Consider the following 16,892-nt stretch of genomic DNA (forward strand, 5'->3'; position numbering starts at 1 on the left):
AGTTTCAAATGTACAATTCTATGTCACTCATTGCATTGTGTGCCCACTACCCAAAGTCAAATTTTCTTCCATCTTCATATATTTTACCCTCTTACTCTTTACGACCCTCCAGCCCCCTTTCCTCTAGTAACCACCATGCTACTGTCTCTGTCTATGAGTTTTAATTCAAAAAGAGTAATTGTTCTCTGAATGTTTAATTTTTGGGTATATGAAATTGTCATAAACCAAACCTTGCACTATGGATAGGCCCATTTAGTACTTTTGTGAAAGAATAAATAACCTAAATAGCATTTTATTCTGAATTTCTAAGATTCCTTTGTATTTGTTTATTTTGTAAGGTTTTTCCCCTCCCCAGAGAGTTGGTACAATGGTTTATTTGGGGAGCATAACCCTGATTTGAATCACTGTTCCAATGTTTATTTGTCACATATAAGTTCCTATGAATTTTTATGTCTCATTCTTTAAATGGAAGAGAAAAATATGTTGACTTAAAGAGACTTAAAATCTTAGAGGTATAGGTAAAATATTTATGATACTTTAAAACAATATTCACAAGAGGGAAGTGAGTATTGGTGTCATAGAATTATTTCTTTACTAGAGGCCCGATGCACAAAATTCATGCAAGAGTATTCCCTCCTTCCCCCAGCTGCTGGCACCAGCTTTCCTCTGGAACCCAGGACCCAGGCTTCCCTCACAGCCCTGACTTCGTCCAGAAGGTCATCTATAAGGATGTCTGGTATAATTAGCATATTACATTGTTATTATTATAGATTATGTTTTTATTGATTTCAGAGAGAGGAACGGAGAGGGAGAGAGGTATAGAAACATCAATGTTGATGGCTTAGAATCATTGCTTGGCTGCCTCCTGCATGCCCCTTCGACTGGGGCCATGTGCCCTGACAGGGAATCGAACCTTGATGTCCTGGTTCATGGGTTGAAGCTTAACTACTGAGCCATACCAGTTGAGCAGAATTATTATTATTTGCATAATAAATGGAATCAATAAAATGGCTCTTTCATAGAAAGGAAATAATTGTTGCTCTTCTGTTTCTTTCCACGTGATTCAACATACACTTCTCTAATTTCAACAACTGTTATTTGCCATCATGATCCTCTTTGTCCAGAATATCCATTTAATTATATTTATTATTTTACCTGGAAATTCTTACTGGATTACTGCAAATGTTGTGGGCAAACCCATCTTTTATATTGATACTAGTGTCCTGGTGCACAGATTTGTGCACATTGAAAGGAAATTAGAATATTTTAATATCGCTATTTGCCCTTTCTCTATAATAGAAGTGTCAACCACATTCATGATCAACAATGACAGATCGAAACACATGCATGTGATTGGTGCCAGGGAGAGCTTTATATGTATGGTGCATGCATGAGTCAACTTAGCCTTTTATATATAAAGAGAGAGAAACTTGCTTAATTAGACCTGCTTTCTGACTTAGCTAAACTTTTTCCAGCCCAGTGAAGCACCCCGACTTCTCTTTCAGGTAATTGTCAGTAACATAGTAGTAAATATCTACATGAAGCAGATTATTATTGTAGATCATGAAGGGAGAAAAAACGGTAAAATATTTAACTGTAGCAGTGTTTGACTATATTCTGCACAGTTAGAAAACCTGAAGTCATTTTCAAGTTAAGTTCCACCATTTCTTACTTCTTTTCAGTCGGGTCAAGTTTCTAAACTTTCTAAATCTCCATTGTCTTGCTAATGAAAAAAAATAGGATTCTACTGAATCTCCTATCTGCCTACTCCAGGACTTCTGTGAGGATCAAATGAGATGAGGCATGGGAAAACGCTTCACAAACATTTGGTTAAAGTGTATAATGTTTGCACCTGGCTATAAAGCAAGTCAGGTTCCTGGGCTGAAGAAACTCCAAGGAGGCTAGTTGCTAGGTAGAGGCAGCTTGGCATTGCTATTTCATGTCATTACCTGGTGCCCACAGTAAACATGCTGGGAACCAATTACAGCATGTCATAATTTCAAGAGTTTCATTAAAAAGTTGATGAGACTTGGGGACTCAACAGGGTTGAGTCACACATGTAGTCACTTGTTGGGAATGGCTAAAGGCATTTCCCCAAACCTGAATAGGATACATTAAACTGATTGCTGACTGCCAGACAGTTAAAGGGCATCTTAATCTACATGTTATTACCTCCTACTGGCCAAACACCTGAACAGCCGTAGGCTAATTCCCCCATTCTGACAATGGACTCTGTACCAAACCCTGACCCTTTGAAGTGTATATCTCTGCCTCCCCTCAGGACAAATTGTGTTAATAAAAAGCATGGGTCCCTGGGGATGGAGAGAACCTAAGACCTTAGACTTAAGACCTTAGATCTTAGCTCCTTTAGCTAAGCTCCTCTGACCCCCAATGCCTTTCAAAATTATCTTTTGTCTCCAGACTCTTTATTAGTCTCTGGATTTCTATGTCAACTATGCACGGCCTTTTCCAGATTCCTGAACCCTTTTTGATGCTGGGACAAGAACCCCAGCACAGATGTTTCTGGGCTGGGCTGGGCTGTGGGCCGCATTTTGCACCATGGGGTCTTGGCAGCATTGACTGTGATTTGGTGGGGTGTCGCCCTAGGGTGGTGGTGGAGCCTGTGTCCCACTTGGGGGAAGCCGAGTGTTGGTTTGTCAACGCCAGGCCCATGGTGCCATTTACTTTTAAATGGCAATGTGAGTCATGGCAGCTCCTGTGTTGAGCATCTGCCCCCTGGTGGTCATTGTGCATCTTAGTTACTGGTCAGAGGGAAGGATGAACACTTAGCCTTTTATATATATAGACTAGCGGCCCAGTGCACAAAATTTGTGCACAGGGGAGGGGGGGGTGTCCCTCAGCCTGGCCTGCACCCCTGGGGCCCCTTGGGGAATGTCTGATTGCTGGTTTAGGCCCAATCCCTGTGGCCTAAATCAGCAGTAGGACATCTCCCACACAATCCGGAACCACTGGCTCCTAACCGCTTGCCTGCCTGCTTGATTTGCCCTAACTGCTTCTGCCTGCCAGTCTGATTGCCCCTAACTGCTCCCCTGCTGGCTTGATTGCCCCTAACCACCTCTGCCTCAGCCCTGTACCCAGGACCCAGGATTCCCTCCCTCTGGCTGGCTGGCTTCAGGCACCTGGAACCGGGCCAGCTTTGTCCAGGCTGGCTGCAGCCACAGGGGATGGTGGGCAAGTGGCTTTGCCTGGGACACAGGTGCTGGCTCCCAGGACTGCGGAGCAGGTGGCTTCTCTGTCTCCCAGGCTGCAGCCAGCCACAGGCACTGGTGCCCGGGACCGGCGGCAGGTGGCTTCGCCTGGGCCCGCCTTTGTCAGGAAGGACATGTGGATAGTCGTCCGGAAGACATCTGGTCTAATTAGCATACTACTCTTTTATTAGTATAGATCATGGTGTGTTTTTCTCACCATCATTAACCATAGTAACTGTTGCTTATGTATTAAAGTTCTATTCCTGCTAAGTCTAGAAGCAGCCTCAGAATCCTCCTCACCATTCATCTTAAAACTGATGCTTAGTTAATCAGAACTAATACCTGAGGTGAAGCCTCTTACTGCAGATGTATCCCAGAATGTATGGCATCCTCTCTGCTTTATGATCCAGCTAATAATACATTGCCTCAGTCATGCTGATTGAGGTCATTTTTCCCCTTTTAGTTTCTAGTAGTAGATTACCATCTACTGCCTAGGAAGCAAAATTGACTGTCTCCATGTAGATCTCAAAATAAGATATTTTTCTCATCAATACTATTTCATTCTTATAGCATGAATAGAGTAATTTTGTCAACAACATATTGAGGTAGTAACAGTTTATAACAAATTGAGTGAATTATTGTTTCAGGCACTGTGCTGTTTCATACACAGATTTCATTTTATCTTTGCAACAACTCTATACAGTAGGTACTATAATGACACAGATGAGAACACTGAGGTACAGAGAGATCAGGTAACTTGACCAGTAAAACCTGAAAGTGGCTGACTCTTGTTTCAAATCCATGAACCATGCCCTTTAACCATTACACTCCACTCAGTATTGTGCTAGAGCCTGCTCTTTCTGGCTCACAAATTTTTAGGAATATTTCAAGCTGGTTGTTAAACATGGTCATTATTAAAAATCAAATTATATAATCTTAAAATTGAATAAATTACATGAAAACCGAAGGTAATACATACTCTAAATTCATCACTCCTCAATTATTTACTACACTTTACTGTTCTGACTCTTGACATTATTTATATCTTTTGGATCTTTCTGGTGGAATATAATAGTGTTTTATTGCATGTTTCTCCTCAGCTCTGCATTTAGTGGCATCACATTAGCAGCCGAAATCAGCCATTGATGGAGTATTTATGCCACAGAAATTGGCCGATATTATAAATCAGGGTTTTGTTTTATTTGATTGAGAGCCAGTTGTTAAACATTTATCAGCACAACACTGACCACATTGGTGGCGGTGGTCTTGTCAAAATATGTTATATTATTCAGATGAAAATCTATTTAAACAGACTTGATATAGATACTTTCAAAGATGAAAGAATTGTCCCTGTCCACTATTTTAGTTGATTCATATCTTCACTGATTGTCATCATTGCAAAGTTGTCAGTACCCACATGGATTGCTGGATATAATATGTCTTGCCCTGTCCCTGTCCCCTCCCTTCTAGCCTTAGTTACCTTCAGGACTCTAGTTTTCCATTTATATAAGTACCAACCTTACCTGCTTAAAAATGTAAGCTTTTAACATTGCTCTCTCTGTTCCCTATCCTTCCGATGAAAAGTGGAGTTGGGTTGGAGCAGCAGAGAGAAATTCAGAAGGGGAATATTGGAGTAATGACTGCAGTGGGAGAAAAGGAACCTATCTGGTGCCCTGGACCACAGGGCTGGCGGCTTCTCCAGCTGCCTGAGCCTGGGACCTCAGGGTGGGCGGCTTCTCTGTCTTACCCCCTCTCCCGCAACCCCCCCCCCCATACACACACACACACACACACACACACACACACACACGGTATGGGCGGCTACTCAGGCTGGCTGAGGCCCAGGACTGCGGGACAGGTGGCTTCTCCGTTTCCTCCAGGACCGTGGGGCAGGCGGTTTCTCCATCTCCCAGGCTTCAGCCAGCCCCAGGCTCTGACGCCCGGGGCCACTGGCTGGTGGCTTCGCCTGGCTGGCTTTGTCAGGAAGGACTTCCCGATAGTTCGGAAGATGTCTGGTGTAGTAGCATACTACTCTTTTATTAGTAGATAGTACTTGATATGCTTTAAAAAAGATTAACTCATAAATGTTTACATTTTATCTGTTACCTGAAAGCCTATAGGATTGAATGGTATATTATATTAATCCAAAAGACTAGTATATGCCTGCAATAGATCTGAGAGAATACCAGATAAAAAGTGGTACACAGGTAAAACTGAATTGATGATCAATTCATGATTCACAATACAAGTTGGGGCTAGAGGGAGCTGTATTGGAGAAAGTTTTTCTATAATTCAATTCCCAGTAACCTTTTTTACTCAGAAATAATGTGATTGTTTAATAATACACAAGATAATGACCAACAGAGAAAATAGAAGTGAAAACTAAGATGACAGCCAAAGCAGACAAGGTTTATCAAATATTTGTGACTCAAGGGTTAAAATGATCAAATATTTAGCAATTATTGTGCAATCGACCATAATTCTGCTAGAAGAGGCAGTAAAATTGACATTTTTTGTCAATGGTAATATTATCAGGCTTATAGGCAACTTAGACCTAACTTGTTGCATTTATCAAATTAAATTTTAATTATGTTATATTTTGCTTCCTGTTAGAATTTGAGGTTATTTAGGGCAAGAATCATTATTTTTAAATTTATTTCTAATCCTCACCTGAGGATATTTTTTCATTGATTTTTAGAAAGAGAGTAGAACAGAGAGAAACATAGATGTGAGAGAAACACATTGATTGGTTGCCTCCTGCACAAGCCCTGACCAGGACCTGGGCCCAGGAGGAGCCCACAACCGAGGTACATGCCCTTGACTGGAATCGAACCAAGTACCTTCAGTCTGCAGGCGGATGCTCTACCACTACCAGTGGTTCTCAACCTTCTGGCCCTTTAAATACAATTCCTCATGTTGTGACCCAACCATAAAATTATTTTCGTTGCTACTTCATAACTGTAATTTTGCTACTGTTATGAATCGTAATTTAAATATCTGATATGTAGGATGGTGTTAGGCGACCCCTGTGAAAGGGTCGTTCAACTGCCAAAGGGGTTGCGACCCACAGGTTGAGAACCGCTGCGTGACTAAGCAAAACCATCTAGGGCAGTGGTTCTCAACCTTAGCTGTACATTAGAATCACCTGGGAATCTTTTTAAAATCCCCAAATCAGGATTTTAAAAAGATTCCCAGGTGATTCTAATGTGCAGCCAAAGTTGAGAACCACTGATCTAGGGCAAGAGTCATTATTTGTCATCACTATATCCCCAACACCTGTCATCAGTAAGTAAAACCTAAGTGAGTTCATCACACATCCAAAAGTCCTTTAACTATTCTAATATTTAACATGAACTTCTACACATAATTATTACTAGTGAAAGCCAGTACAAAAATGAAAGTAATCCTATTATTCTGGATTTTGAGATTAAAGAAAAGTGATTTAAATCCCAGTTTGAAAGCTACAATCTCTGTGACAAAAAACTCTGGACCTCAGTTTCCTCCTGTTCATTCACCTGTAAATTAGAAATAATAATACTCACTTTCTAAGAGGTTTTTTTAAAATAAATATTGCTTACAGTTTGCCTAATTGAAGTAGAGTGTGCAGAATATTTTAAACAGATGTTTAAAATTTCTCTTTCCTTAATTCTCAAATCCCTAAGTCATTTGTAGATCTTCCAACTAAAGTGCAGTTCTCCAGAAAGTTGAACTCTTACCAGTTTATTATAATTTCACGCATTTTACTTGATATATTTTACATTGTCTGTTCTCTACATACATTATTTACATTCATTTTAATTTTGGGAGGTAGTTAACCTAACTGAAGAAAAATACCTCTGACTAAAAGATGATAATAATTGTAGGTGCCTCATAAAGTTATTGGCAGGATTAAATGAGCCAATATAAAGAAAACAATAACTCTAGCATCTGGTAATTGCTGAAAAAATTTTTTTTCTACCTCTCTTTCTTCTCCTTCTCATTATATTATAATTATTATTAACTAGAGGTCCTAGTGCCTTTCGGCTGCCAGCTGCTGGCCAGGGCCTCCCTCCTTTCCCCCGGCCCGCCCTGCCCCCTGGTCGAACTCCCAGACAATTCCCAGTCGAGGGGACAATTTGCATACTATGCTTTTATTATATAGGATAAGAATTTTAATATAGGAGTTACAATCATTTAATATATTTATATAGATGTTTATATTTTGCTCCCAACCTCCTGGTGATGGTGACAATTTGATTTCATGCAAATGCCAAATAAAATCAAAAGTTTCTAATAGCATTCACTTTTATTACTTGTTAAGAATGGTAAGTTCAGAATTTCACATCTATCTTGACATTCTTTCCAATTAAATGCCCTATACATCTTCAAAAGAGGCTTTTACTTAAATCACAATCATTAGATTTTTTTTTTTACTTCACCAAAGTACATTTGAATAAAATATTTGGCAGAATACTCTGAAGCAATAACTAGCTTTTTCAAATTTATTGAGTATAACATTTGAGAAATTTTAATATGGAAATAACAAAGGGAAAATAACTGTAATGAAGCAAAGAGTGTTTTGAGAGAGTATGAATAATAGAAGTCATTGATAAGAACTTTATCCATTTAATGTTATTAGTACATTCACTTACCAGAGAAAAACATAACCTTTTGAAAAGCATCTTTAAAAGCTTGCTTTACTTGCTGGTTCCTCAGGGTATATATAAACGGATTCATCATAGGAGCAACCGAAGTATTCAGAATAGCTACTCCTTTGGTCAATGATGCCTTTTCTTTTGCTGAAGGGTTGGCATACATGAATATGCAGCTTCCGTAAGAGATGGAAATGACAATCATGTGAGAGGAGCATGTAGAAAATGCCTTTTTTCTCTGGCTGGCAGAAGGCAGTCTTAGAATTGTCCTAATGATGAACGTGTAGGATAGAATTATTAACGCCAAAGTGAAAAGCAGAATCACTATTGCAGAGTAAAAACCAATCACTTCCAGGAGCCAGGTGTCTGAGCAGGATAATTGCAAGAGGGGGAAATAGTCACAGGCAAAGTGATCGATGACATTGGAGCCACAGTAATCTAACTGGAGAAAAAGAATAACTGGTGGGAAGATATTTAAGAATCCTGCCAGCCAAGCACAAAAGACAAGCAAGATGCAGACTCTTTTGTTCATGATAGTTGTATAATGCAGGGGCTTGCAGATGGCTACATAGCGGTCATAGGACATGGCAGTTAGAAGGTAAAATTCAGTTATACCCATGAAGATGAAGAAAAACAATTGAGCTGTGCAAGTATTGTATGAAATAGTTTTGTCTCTGGTGATAATTGTGCCTAAAAATCTAGGAATACAGACAGTTGTAAAGGATATTTCTAATACAGAGAAGTTCCTGAGGAAGAAATACATAGGGGTCTGTAGATGAGAATCCACCAAGGTGAGAGTGATGATGGTGAAATTTCCAGAGACACTTAATATATATGTGATAACTAAAAAGAGAAAAATCACAATCTGAAGCTCGGGATCATCTGACAGCCCTAGAAGAATGAATTCTGAGGGTACTGTGCGATTTCTCATTGCGGATCCTTCCCCCTGCTTTACAACAGAAAATGTATTTCCCCTACGGAACATAAAAAAGTTAAAACAGGTTTGAGAATTGAGTATGGAATTTTAAAAATATCTATGATGATAAATAATCTATGAAATTCAAAAACACGTTTCCCTTCAGCCACTCTCTCCAATTTCATCAACCTTACATTGAAGTAATGAATATTAACTGAAATTAAATATAATCTCTTTTCTTTGAAAACACATAGACCATGGAAAAAATCTTGTGCTAATATTTAAACAAAAGCTATTTTTCTAATGTTTCTTTAAAATTAAGCTTGCAAGTATTTATTGAAATATTTAGCTCCTTTTAAAATATTCTAACAGATCGTTAGGAGGTATTCTAATATGGAATCACTTTTTATAATCTGATTTCTATAAAAGAATACCATTAAACTTAGAAAAAGTAATTGAACAACCCAAAACTTATTTCTGAATTCTTGCTGTAGGACTCCATTAATAGTCTTCTTGATATTAAACAATTACTTAACTTTTAATATAAAAAGGGATGTAAACCCACAAATACATATGCAAATAACATTTTTAAACATTTGAACAAAATAGAATATTATATTGAAGAATAACAAATTTACTTACTTCTTGGTTCTTCTTGACTTAGTCTCAAATTTAACTGTCTAATTGGCTTAAATATTTATATAACTTTAGAGTTGATAAATTGAGTTAGCAATTTATTTTATTTTTATTGTACGGTCAGAACAAGTGTGGAAACTTAACTTTTTCATGACTCTCGGGGATCATAGTCCTCTCTCTCTTTTTTTTTTTAGACTAGTAATATTTGACAATATCCTTTATTCCTGGTACTGTAAAATTTTTGGAACATATTATCATACAACTCATTTCTGCTTTTTGTCTCTCACCTGAGATCCAAATACACCTGGGTGGACAAGTAAATAAATAAATAAAAACATTTATTAAAGATTTTCCTTGTATTTATGGAAACATTTCAAATAAATATTTTGTAATTCTATGATTACACACTTATAAAACCTAAATATATTTCCCTTATACTTCAGAGACTGTGATATTTTCCTGCAAATGCTGTTTTAAGAAATAGGAAATAGGAATGTTCTTCTTTATATATGTCACACGAGTGGAACTGGACTTATTTTATCTGTGTCTTTCCTGTTGGCTCAGGGGAGTTCATTAAGTAAGCGGAGTGGCAAAGAGAGGCATCATTAACAGATACAGATGATTCATTTTTATAAATATTGATAAAGATTAAAAAACAAAATGGTTGAGAAAAATGAGGCAAATATATAAACAAGATGTATATTGAGTGTGTGAAAGTTTGATTTATAATATGACTCTTTTATCATTGTCCATTTTTTTCTCATAAAGATTCTGGACTTAAACCACAGGAAGGTTCATGTGCTTACAGGTCCTGAATTTTGGCAAACTAGAGAAGAGTTCTTTACTGTCCCAGAATGAAATGGTACAAAACACTGCATTGCATTTCTGGTATGACTTGATTGTCTTCTGAAATGAACAATATGTTAAAGACTGATGAGGAGTTTTATCCCAATATTGACTCTGAATTGACAGAAACCCTTCCCATGGCCCATTGCTACTAATATCATAGCAATATTTCCTATGAGTTGCTTTTATTGCATTTGACTACTTTCCTTCACCATATCATTTACTTTCATGCCCAGCCAGAGTGGCTCAGTGGTTGAGCATTGACCTATGAACCAGGAGGTCAAGGTTTGATTCCCAGTTAGGGCACATGCTTGGGTTGGGGGCTTGATCTCCAGTGTGGGGCCTACAAGAGGCAGCCAATCAATAGTTCTCTCTCATCATTGATGTTTCTATCTTTTTCTCCCTCTCCTTCCTCTCTGAAATCAATAAAAATAAAAAAACAAAAATCATTCATGGATAATAAACACCATTATAAACTTATGAACAATAATAGATACAGAGGCAGAGCTGCCTCAAACTGATTGTCAAACTGCAGCGGGAAGGCCAGGGAGGGTTGGGGGGCAGGAAGGAGGGGGGTAAGAGATCAACCGAAGGACTTGTACCCATGCATATAAGCATAACCAATGGACATAAGACACTGGGGGGTAGGGGAGGCCAGGGGATTGTCAAGGGTGGGGGGGAAAAAAAGGACACATATGTAATACCCTTTGTAATACTTTAAGCAATAAAACAATAAAAAAATGAAAAAAAACAAACAAAAAAATCTTTCATGAAATCCTAACATTACTAAATTCCTTTGCCTATATTTGTGAATATGACATCTTTTCATTGTGAGAATATTTATAAACCAAGAAAATAAATACTTGGAAATCAGGCATTGGATATTTTTAACTTGTTTATTTTCACATTTTCTGCAATGAGAGATATAACTTTTATAACTAGAATATAATATTCACATACTATATATACACATGTATAATATGAACTTTACATTTATCAAGTTAGTTTTATTTATTCACAATTATAAATAGGGACATAAACTATGTGTGCATTTAATGCCAGGAGTGAAAGATGAGAATATATGAAATTGGGGTAGGAGGAAAAAGAAAGAATGAACAAAGTACTAGTTACAACATAGGACAATATGTAGACATCAAGATGTGTTGAATTTATAATTGACATACATTAAAATAATCATTAAAATTATTAAACACTAGAGGCCCGGTGCACAAAATTCATGCATGGGGAAGGGGGGTGTCCCTCAACCCGGCCTGCACCCTCTCCAATCTGGGACCCCTCAGGGAACGTCCAACTGCCAGTTTAGGAAATCCCTCTCACAATCCTGCAGTCAGACATCCCTCTCACAATCTGGGACCGCTGGCTCCTAACTGCTCGCCTGCCTGCCTGCCAGATTGCCCCTAACTGCTTTTGTCTGCCAGCCTGATCGCCCCCTAACCGCTCCCCTGCCAGGCTGATCACCCCAACTGCCCTCCCCTGTTGGCCTGATCAACCACAACCTCCCTCCCCTGCCGCAAACTGCCTCCTCCACTGGGACCCGCCTCCTCCACACGAGGTGGTGGAGACACCAGGACTGGCCTCCTCTGCTCCACACAGAGCTGCAGGACCCCTGGGCCTCACAGCACAAAGCACCGCTATGTGCATGGCCATCTTGTGACATCGTCATGCGAGGGTGCTGCACAAGGGTGTGACTCCACCTAGGCATTGATTATATAGGATATTTCAGTAGAAATAGTGAAACAAATTGTCTACTTATGGAAATTCTTTTCATTTGCCTTTATTTTATCCAAATACTGAATCTATTTATATTTTGTATCTTAAACTCTTTTTTTTTTTTTAATTGATTTTTTACAGAGAGGAAGGGAGAGAGATAGAGAGTTAGAAACATCGATGAGAGAGAAACATCGATCAGCTGCCTCCTGCACATCTCCCACTGGGGATGTGCCCGCAACCCAGGTACATGCCCTTGACCGGAATCGAACCTGGGACCCTTCAGTCCGCAGGCCGACGCTCCATCCACTGAGCCAAACCGGTTTCGGCTGTATCTTAAACTCTTTAATAAGAATACCTTTAGCGATATTTTTTAAAGATTTTATTGATTACCAGACCTAGATTATAAACTTAAATTAGCTCATTTCCCTACCAAACAGACAACAAATAAGCTTTGAGGTATTATTATTTTTTATATTGAGTCGGACACAGGTAGATATTAAGTATCTTACCTTCACCGTATTCATATTTGTGAGTAATGCAGCCTTAATTGACTTTCTTAGAGAAAAGGAGAGTGAGTTTCTATCTCACAAAGCACTGCATTTCATTTGAAAATTGTTATTAGACATGTTTCTTTTCCATAATATATTTTCTCAGTCTCCTAGATGCTGAGTTGCCTGTCTCTCTTTCTTGATCACTTTCTCACTCCCTTATTTTCTACTTTTGTTATTTATTACTAGTTCCTAATAGCTTTCTAGCTTTAGACTGACTTATACCCATTACCCTTCTGTCCACACTCTAGTAGGACATCTGCTTTTTAATATTGTATCCAGTTATGTGCAAGTAATTATCAGGTTGATTAGTGGCTAGGTTTTATTTTTTAAGTATATTTTTATTGATTTCAGAGAGAAAAGGAGAGGGAGGGAGAGATAGAATCATCAATGATGAGAGAGAATCACTGATTGGCTGCCTCTTGCATGCCCCGACTGCAACCTGGACATGTGCTCTGACAGGGATTTGAACTGTGAACCACTGGTTTGTAATTGACTAGGTTTTAAACCAATGAAATGCATAGTTCAGCCCAGCAGGAGTAGCTCAGTTGGGTGGAGTGTCCTGCACCGAAAGGTTGTGGTTTTGATTCCCAGTCAGGACACATACCTGGTTTTTGGGTTTGATCCCCAGTAGGGGCACATGTGAAAGACAACTGATCTATGCTTCCCTCTCACTTCAATCTCTCTCTCTCTCTCTCTCTCTCTCTCTCTCTCTCCATCTCCTCCTCTTTCTAAACATGTCCTCTGGGAAGGATTTAAAAAGAAATACATAGTATAACTACCAGGTTTCACTCCTCACAGAAAATGGAGGAAGAAATTAAATTACAAATAACATTTTGCCATAGCATGTTAAAAATCCAAAAACAAAATTTATTAAATCGGAGTGAGTAAAAGATCCAAATATTTTAAGACTTCTCTGAAAACCATGCAAACTTATCACAATATTATTGACCATATTCCCCTTCACCTTTTTTGCCATCCCCCACCCCGCCCATCTGGTAACTATTCTCTTTGGTCTCTGTTTCTATGAGTGTGTTTTTGTTTTGTTTTGTATGTTCATTTGTTTTGTTTGTTTTTTTTTTAGATTCCACATATAAGTAAAACCATACAGTATTTGCCTTTCTCTGTCTGAGTTATTTCACCTAGCATAATACCCCCGAGGTTCATACTTGTTGTAGCAAATGGCAAGATTTCATTCTTTTCTATGCTGAGTAATATCCCACATGTACTTTATTCATTCATCTATTGATGGATATCTAGATTGCTTACATATCTTGGCTATTGTAAATAATGCTTCAGTGAACATAGGGGTGCATATAACTTTTCAAATTAGTGGCGGGGTGGTTCCTTCGGTTAAATACCGAGATGTGGGATTGCTGGGTCATATGAAAGATCTATTTTTAGTGCTTTGAGAAATCTCCATACTGGATTCCATAGTGGCAGCATCAACTTCCAATCCCACCACAGTGCACAAGGTCTCTCTTTTCTCTACATCCTCACCTACATGTGCTTTTTAACATTTTTATTTTTGTCACGATAACGTATGTCCCCAATTCTCCCTGTTCTTTATCCACCTTCACCCAGCCTCCCTTCTTTTCCTCTGGCCATCACCATATTACTGTGTGTGTCTATGCGTAATGCCTATATGTTCTTTGGTTAATCCCTTCACCTTCTCTCATCCAGCCAACATGTTCTTTGTTGAATTTTTGATGATACCCACTTTGACTGTGTGAGGTGATACTTCACTGTGGTTTTGATTGCATTCCCCTGATGATTAGTGATGTTTAACACCTTTTTACATATCTATCGGCCATTTCTCTAGTTCTCAGAGGTTATGTTTTAGCAAAACAATGGTACCTACAGCCCAAGATCTAAATGCTTGGTGGGCTCCTTGATGTTGGATTATTGTTATTCGTTGGAATTCCCATGCAACAGAGAAAAATGCATTTATAAAAATAGTCCTAAATTGACATTTTGTATTCCAGTACATTAACATATAATTTTTCTTCTCTTATACCACATTTGTATCTCTTTTCCTCTGCACTTAGAAGTCTGACTCCAACAATCTATTTACTTGTCAAGTACTCAATTCTACAACACACACACAAAATATTTTAATGGGAATTGTTACACTCCCATTATTATTTTTAAAAATTTACTAAATAAAGTTCAAAAAAATTTTGCAGTGTCTGTACTACTGATGACCAATTATCAAAATACTATCTTGAACAATTACTTGTATCAATTCTTTATTCTTTCCATAGTTATTGATTTATTTTATAATTATGTTCACTTACATAGAGGTTTTTCCCATTCTTGCTCATTTAAATTTGTCTGTGGAATATGTGAAACAATAAGAATATTTTATTTATTTATTTATTTTTTAAAATATATTTTATTGATTTTTTACAGAGAGGAAGAGAGAGGGAGAAGAATAGAGAATTAGAAACATCGATGAGAGAGAAACATTGATTCAGCTGCCTCCTGCACGCCCCCCACTGGGGATGTGCCCGCAACCCAGGCACATGCCCTTGGCGGAACCGAACCTCGGACCCTTGAGTCCACAGGCTGACGCTCCATCAGCTGAACCAAACCAGCCAGGGCAATAAGAATATTTTAAAAGTTAAAATTATTCAAATAAGTATACTTAAAATGCACCACTTATATTTTTACTACATTAATTTCTCACTCTTCATGCTTGAGTGCATAGTTTGATTATAGAAGCTTTATATTATACTTTAATATCTCTATGGTTAGCCCTCTCATATTGCTTGTTTTCCAAGATGACTTAATTATTACTGCATGCTTGATTTTCCCTATAACATTTAGTATTGATGTTAGTGTTAGTGTTCTTCCACTTGACCCAGATGATCAAGAAATTCTAATGCTACTTGAAGTGTCAATGACTAACAGGGATGCTGTATGGCACTTTGCTTTGCCACTATTGGAAGATTCATAGCACAGACTGTGATTATGGAGCAACGTATTGCAGAAATGCACTCTTCTTTTGAACAGCACCGTCTGGCTTATGACTGGCATCTAGTAGAGACTAAAGGTCAAACCATAGGGCATCATCAACTCATGATTAGGTTTGAGCTTGCTATAATGAACTGACTGTTATTGGACCCTCTGAGTTATAACGCTGGTCATTCTATCATAGCAGCAACCTATCATCAAAGGGAGATAGTCCTTAAGAGAGCAGATTTGAGCAGGTCCAGGAGGCTTATGAACAGGTGATTCAGACTCTTTTAAAACGAATTTCTCCTGATTTACATTCTCTTCCTCTATCCACATATATGGCCTTATTGGGAGGACCTAATAACAAAACAAGTTAACCCATAAATACAAGTATATACTTAGTTGCAGATGTTCTGTATAATATGCCAGTATCCACTCAAAAGTCAATGATTGAAAAAATAAAGTGTCAGTGATGTATATGTTATTTTTAAAAGCTAGTATAGTTATATCAATATTAGTCACTGTAGATGTTATTGATAAAAGTGCACTTCAGAAGGAGAGAAATTGGTGTTTTTTTCATAATGATAAGATAGGTTTGGTCACTAAAAATACATAACAGTTTTAAATTTGTGTCTGCACAAAAACAGTGATAATATTTTTTTAAATAAAAAATTGACATAACTACAAAGAGAAACCACTCCATAGCTCTATAAGGAGATTTCAATAACTCAGTAATGATAAAAACAGTAAAAGTACAAATTAAATCATATGGTTAATAAACTTAACCTAGTTGACTTATATAGAACACTGCACTCAACTAGCATTACCTATAAATTCCAAATGTACAAGAAACATTTACAAATCTCTGACCATCCTTTAGGCCAGTGGTCGGCAAACTGCGGCTCGCGAGCCACATGCGGCTCTTTGACCTCTTGAGTGTGGCTCTTCCACAAAATACCACATGCGGGCGCGCACGTACAGTGTGATTGAAACTTCGTGGCCCATGTGCAGAAGTCAGTATTTTGTGGAAGAGCCACACTTAAGGGGACAAAGAGCCGCATGTGGTTTGCCGACCACTGCTCTAGGCCATAAAGAGGTTCAACTAATTTAGAAAGATTAATGTAAAGAATGTATGTTTTATGACACTATGAAAGGAATTTTTGAAAATTTCATGCTTCATAGGACCTATTTACAGCAGCAGATTGAAGCCAATACAGCTTGTGGCCCCTCTCCCAGGAAGAAAACATGAGTGAAACCTGAGTCCAATGTTTGGGCTTTTCAGTGGCTGTTCTAGGACTGGTGTCCCTTTAGCCTGTCTTGGAGCCCTCATGGGACCTGACATACTCAGGATGCCTGAAAGCTGCTGAGAACATACTGAGCTGGGTGGCAGGCCATTGCTTCAAGGAGCTGAGTTACA

At 38.3% G+C, this 16,892-nt stretch overlaps 1 protein-coding gene across 1 annotated transcript; it reads right to left on the reverse strand.

The window, feature by feature from the left end:
• Positions 1-7,832: 7,832 nt before the first annotated feature.
• Positions 7,833-8,771, reverse strand: LOC139005464 (olfactory receptor 6C3-like). The gene has a single exon (XM_070407693.1). It carries the CDS (start codon positions 8,769-8,771, stop codon positions 7,833-7,835), a length of 939 nt encoding a protein of 312 aa, XP_070263794.1.
• Positions 8,772-16,892: the final 8,121 nt, after the last annotated feature.

The sequence above is a fragment of the Myotis yumanensis genome, unplaced genomic scaffold (genome assembly GCF_028538775.1).
Source record: "Myotis yumanensis isolate MYYU_CA2020_CCGP unplaced genomic scaffold, mMyoYum1.0.hap1 SCAF_3, whole genome shotgun sequence".
Lineage (NCBI taxonomy): Eukaryota > Metazoa > Chordata > Mammalia > Chiroptera > Vespertilionidae > Myotis > Myotis yumanensis.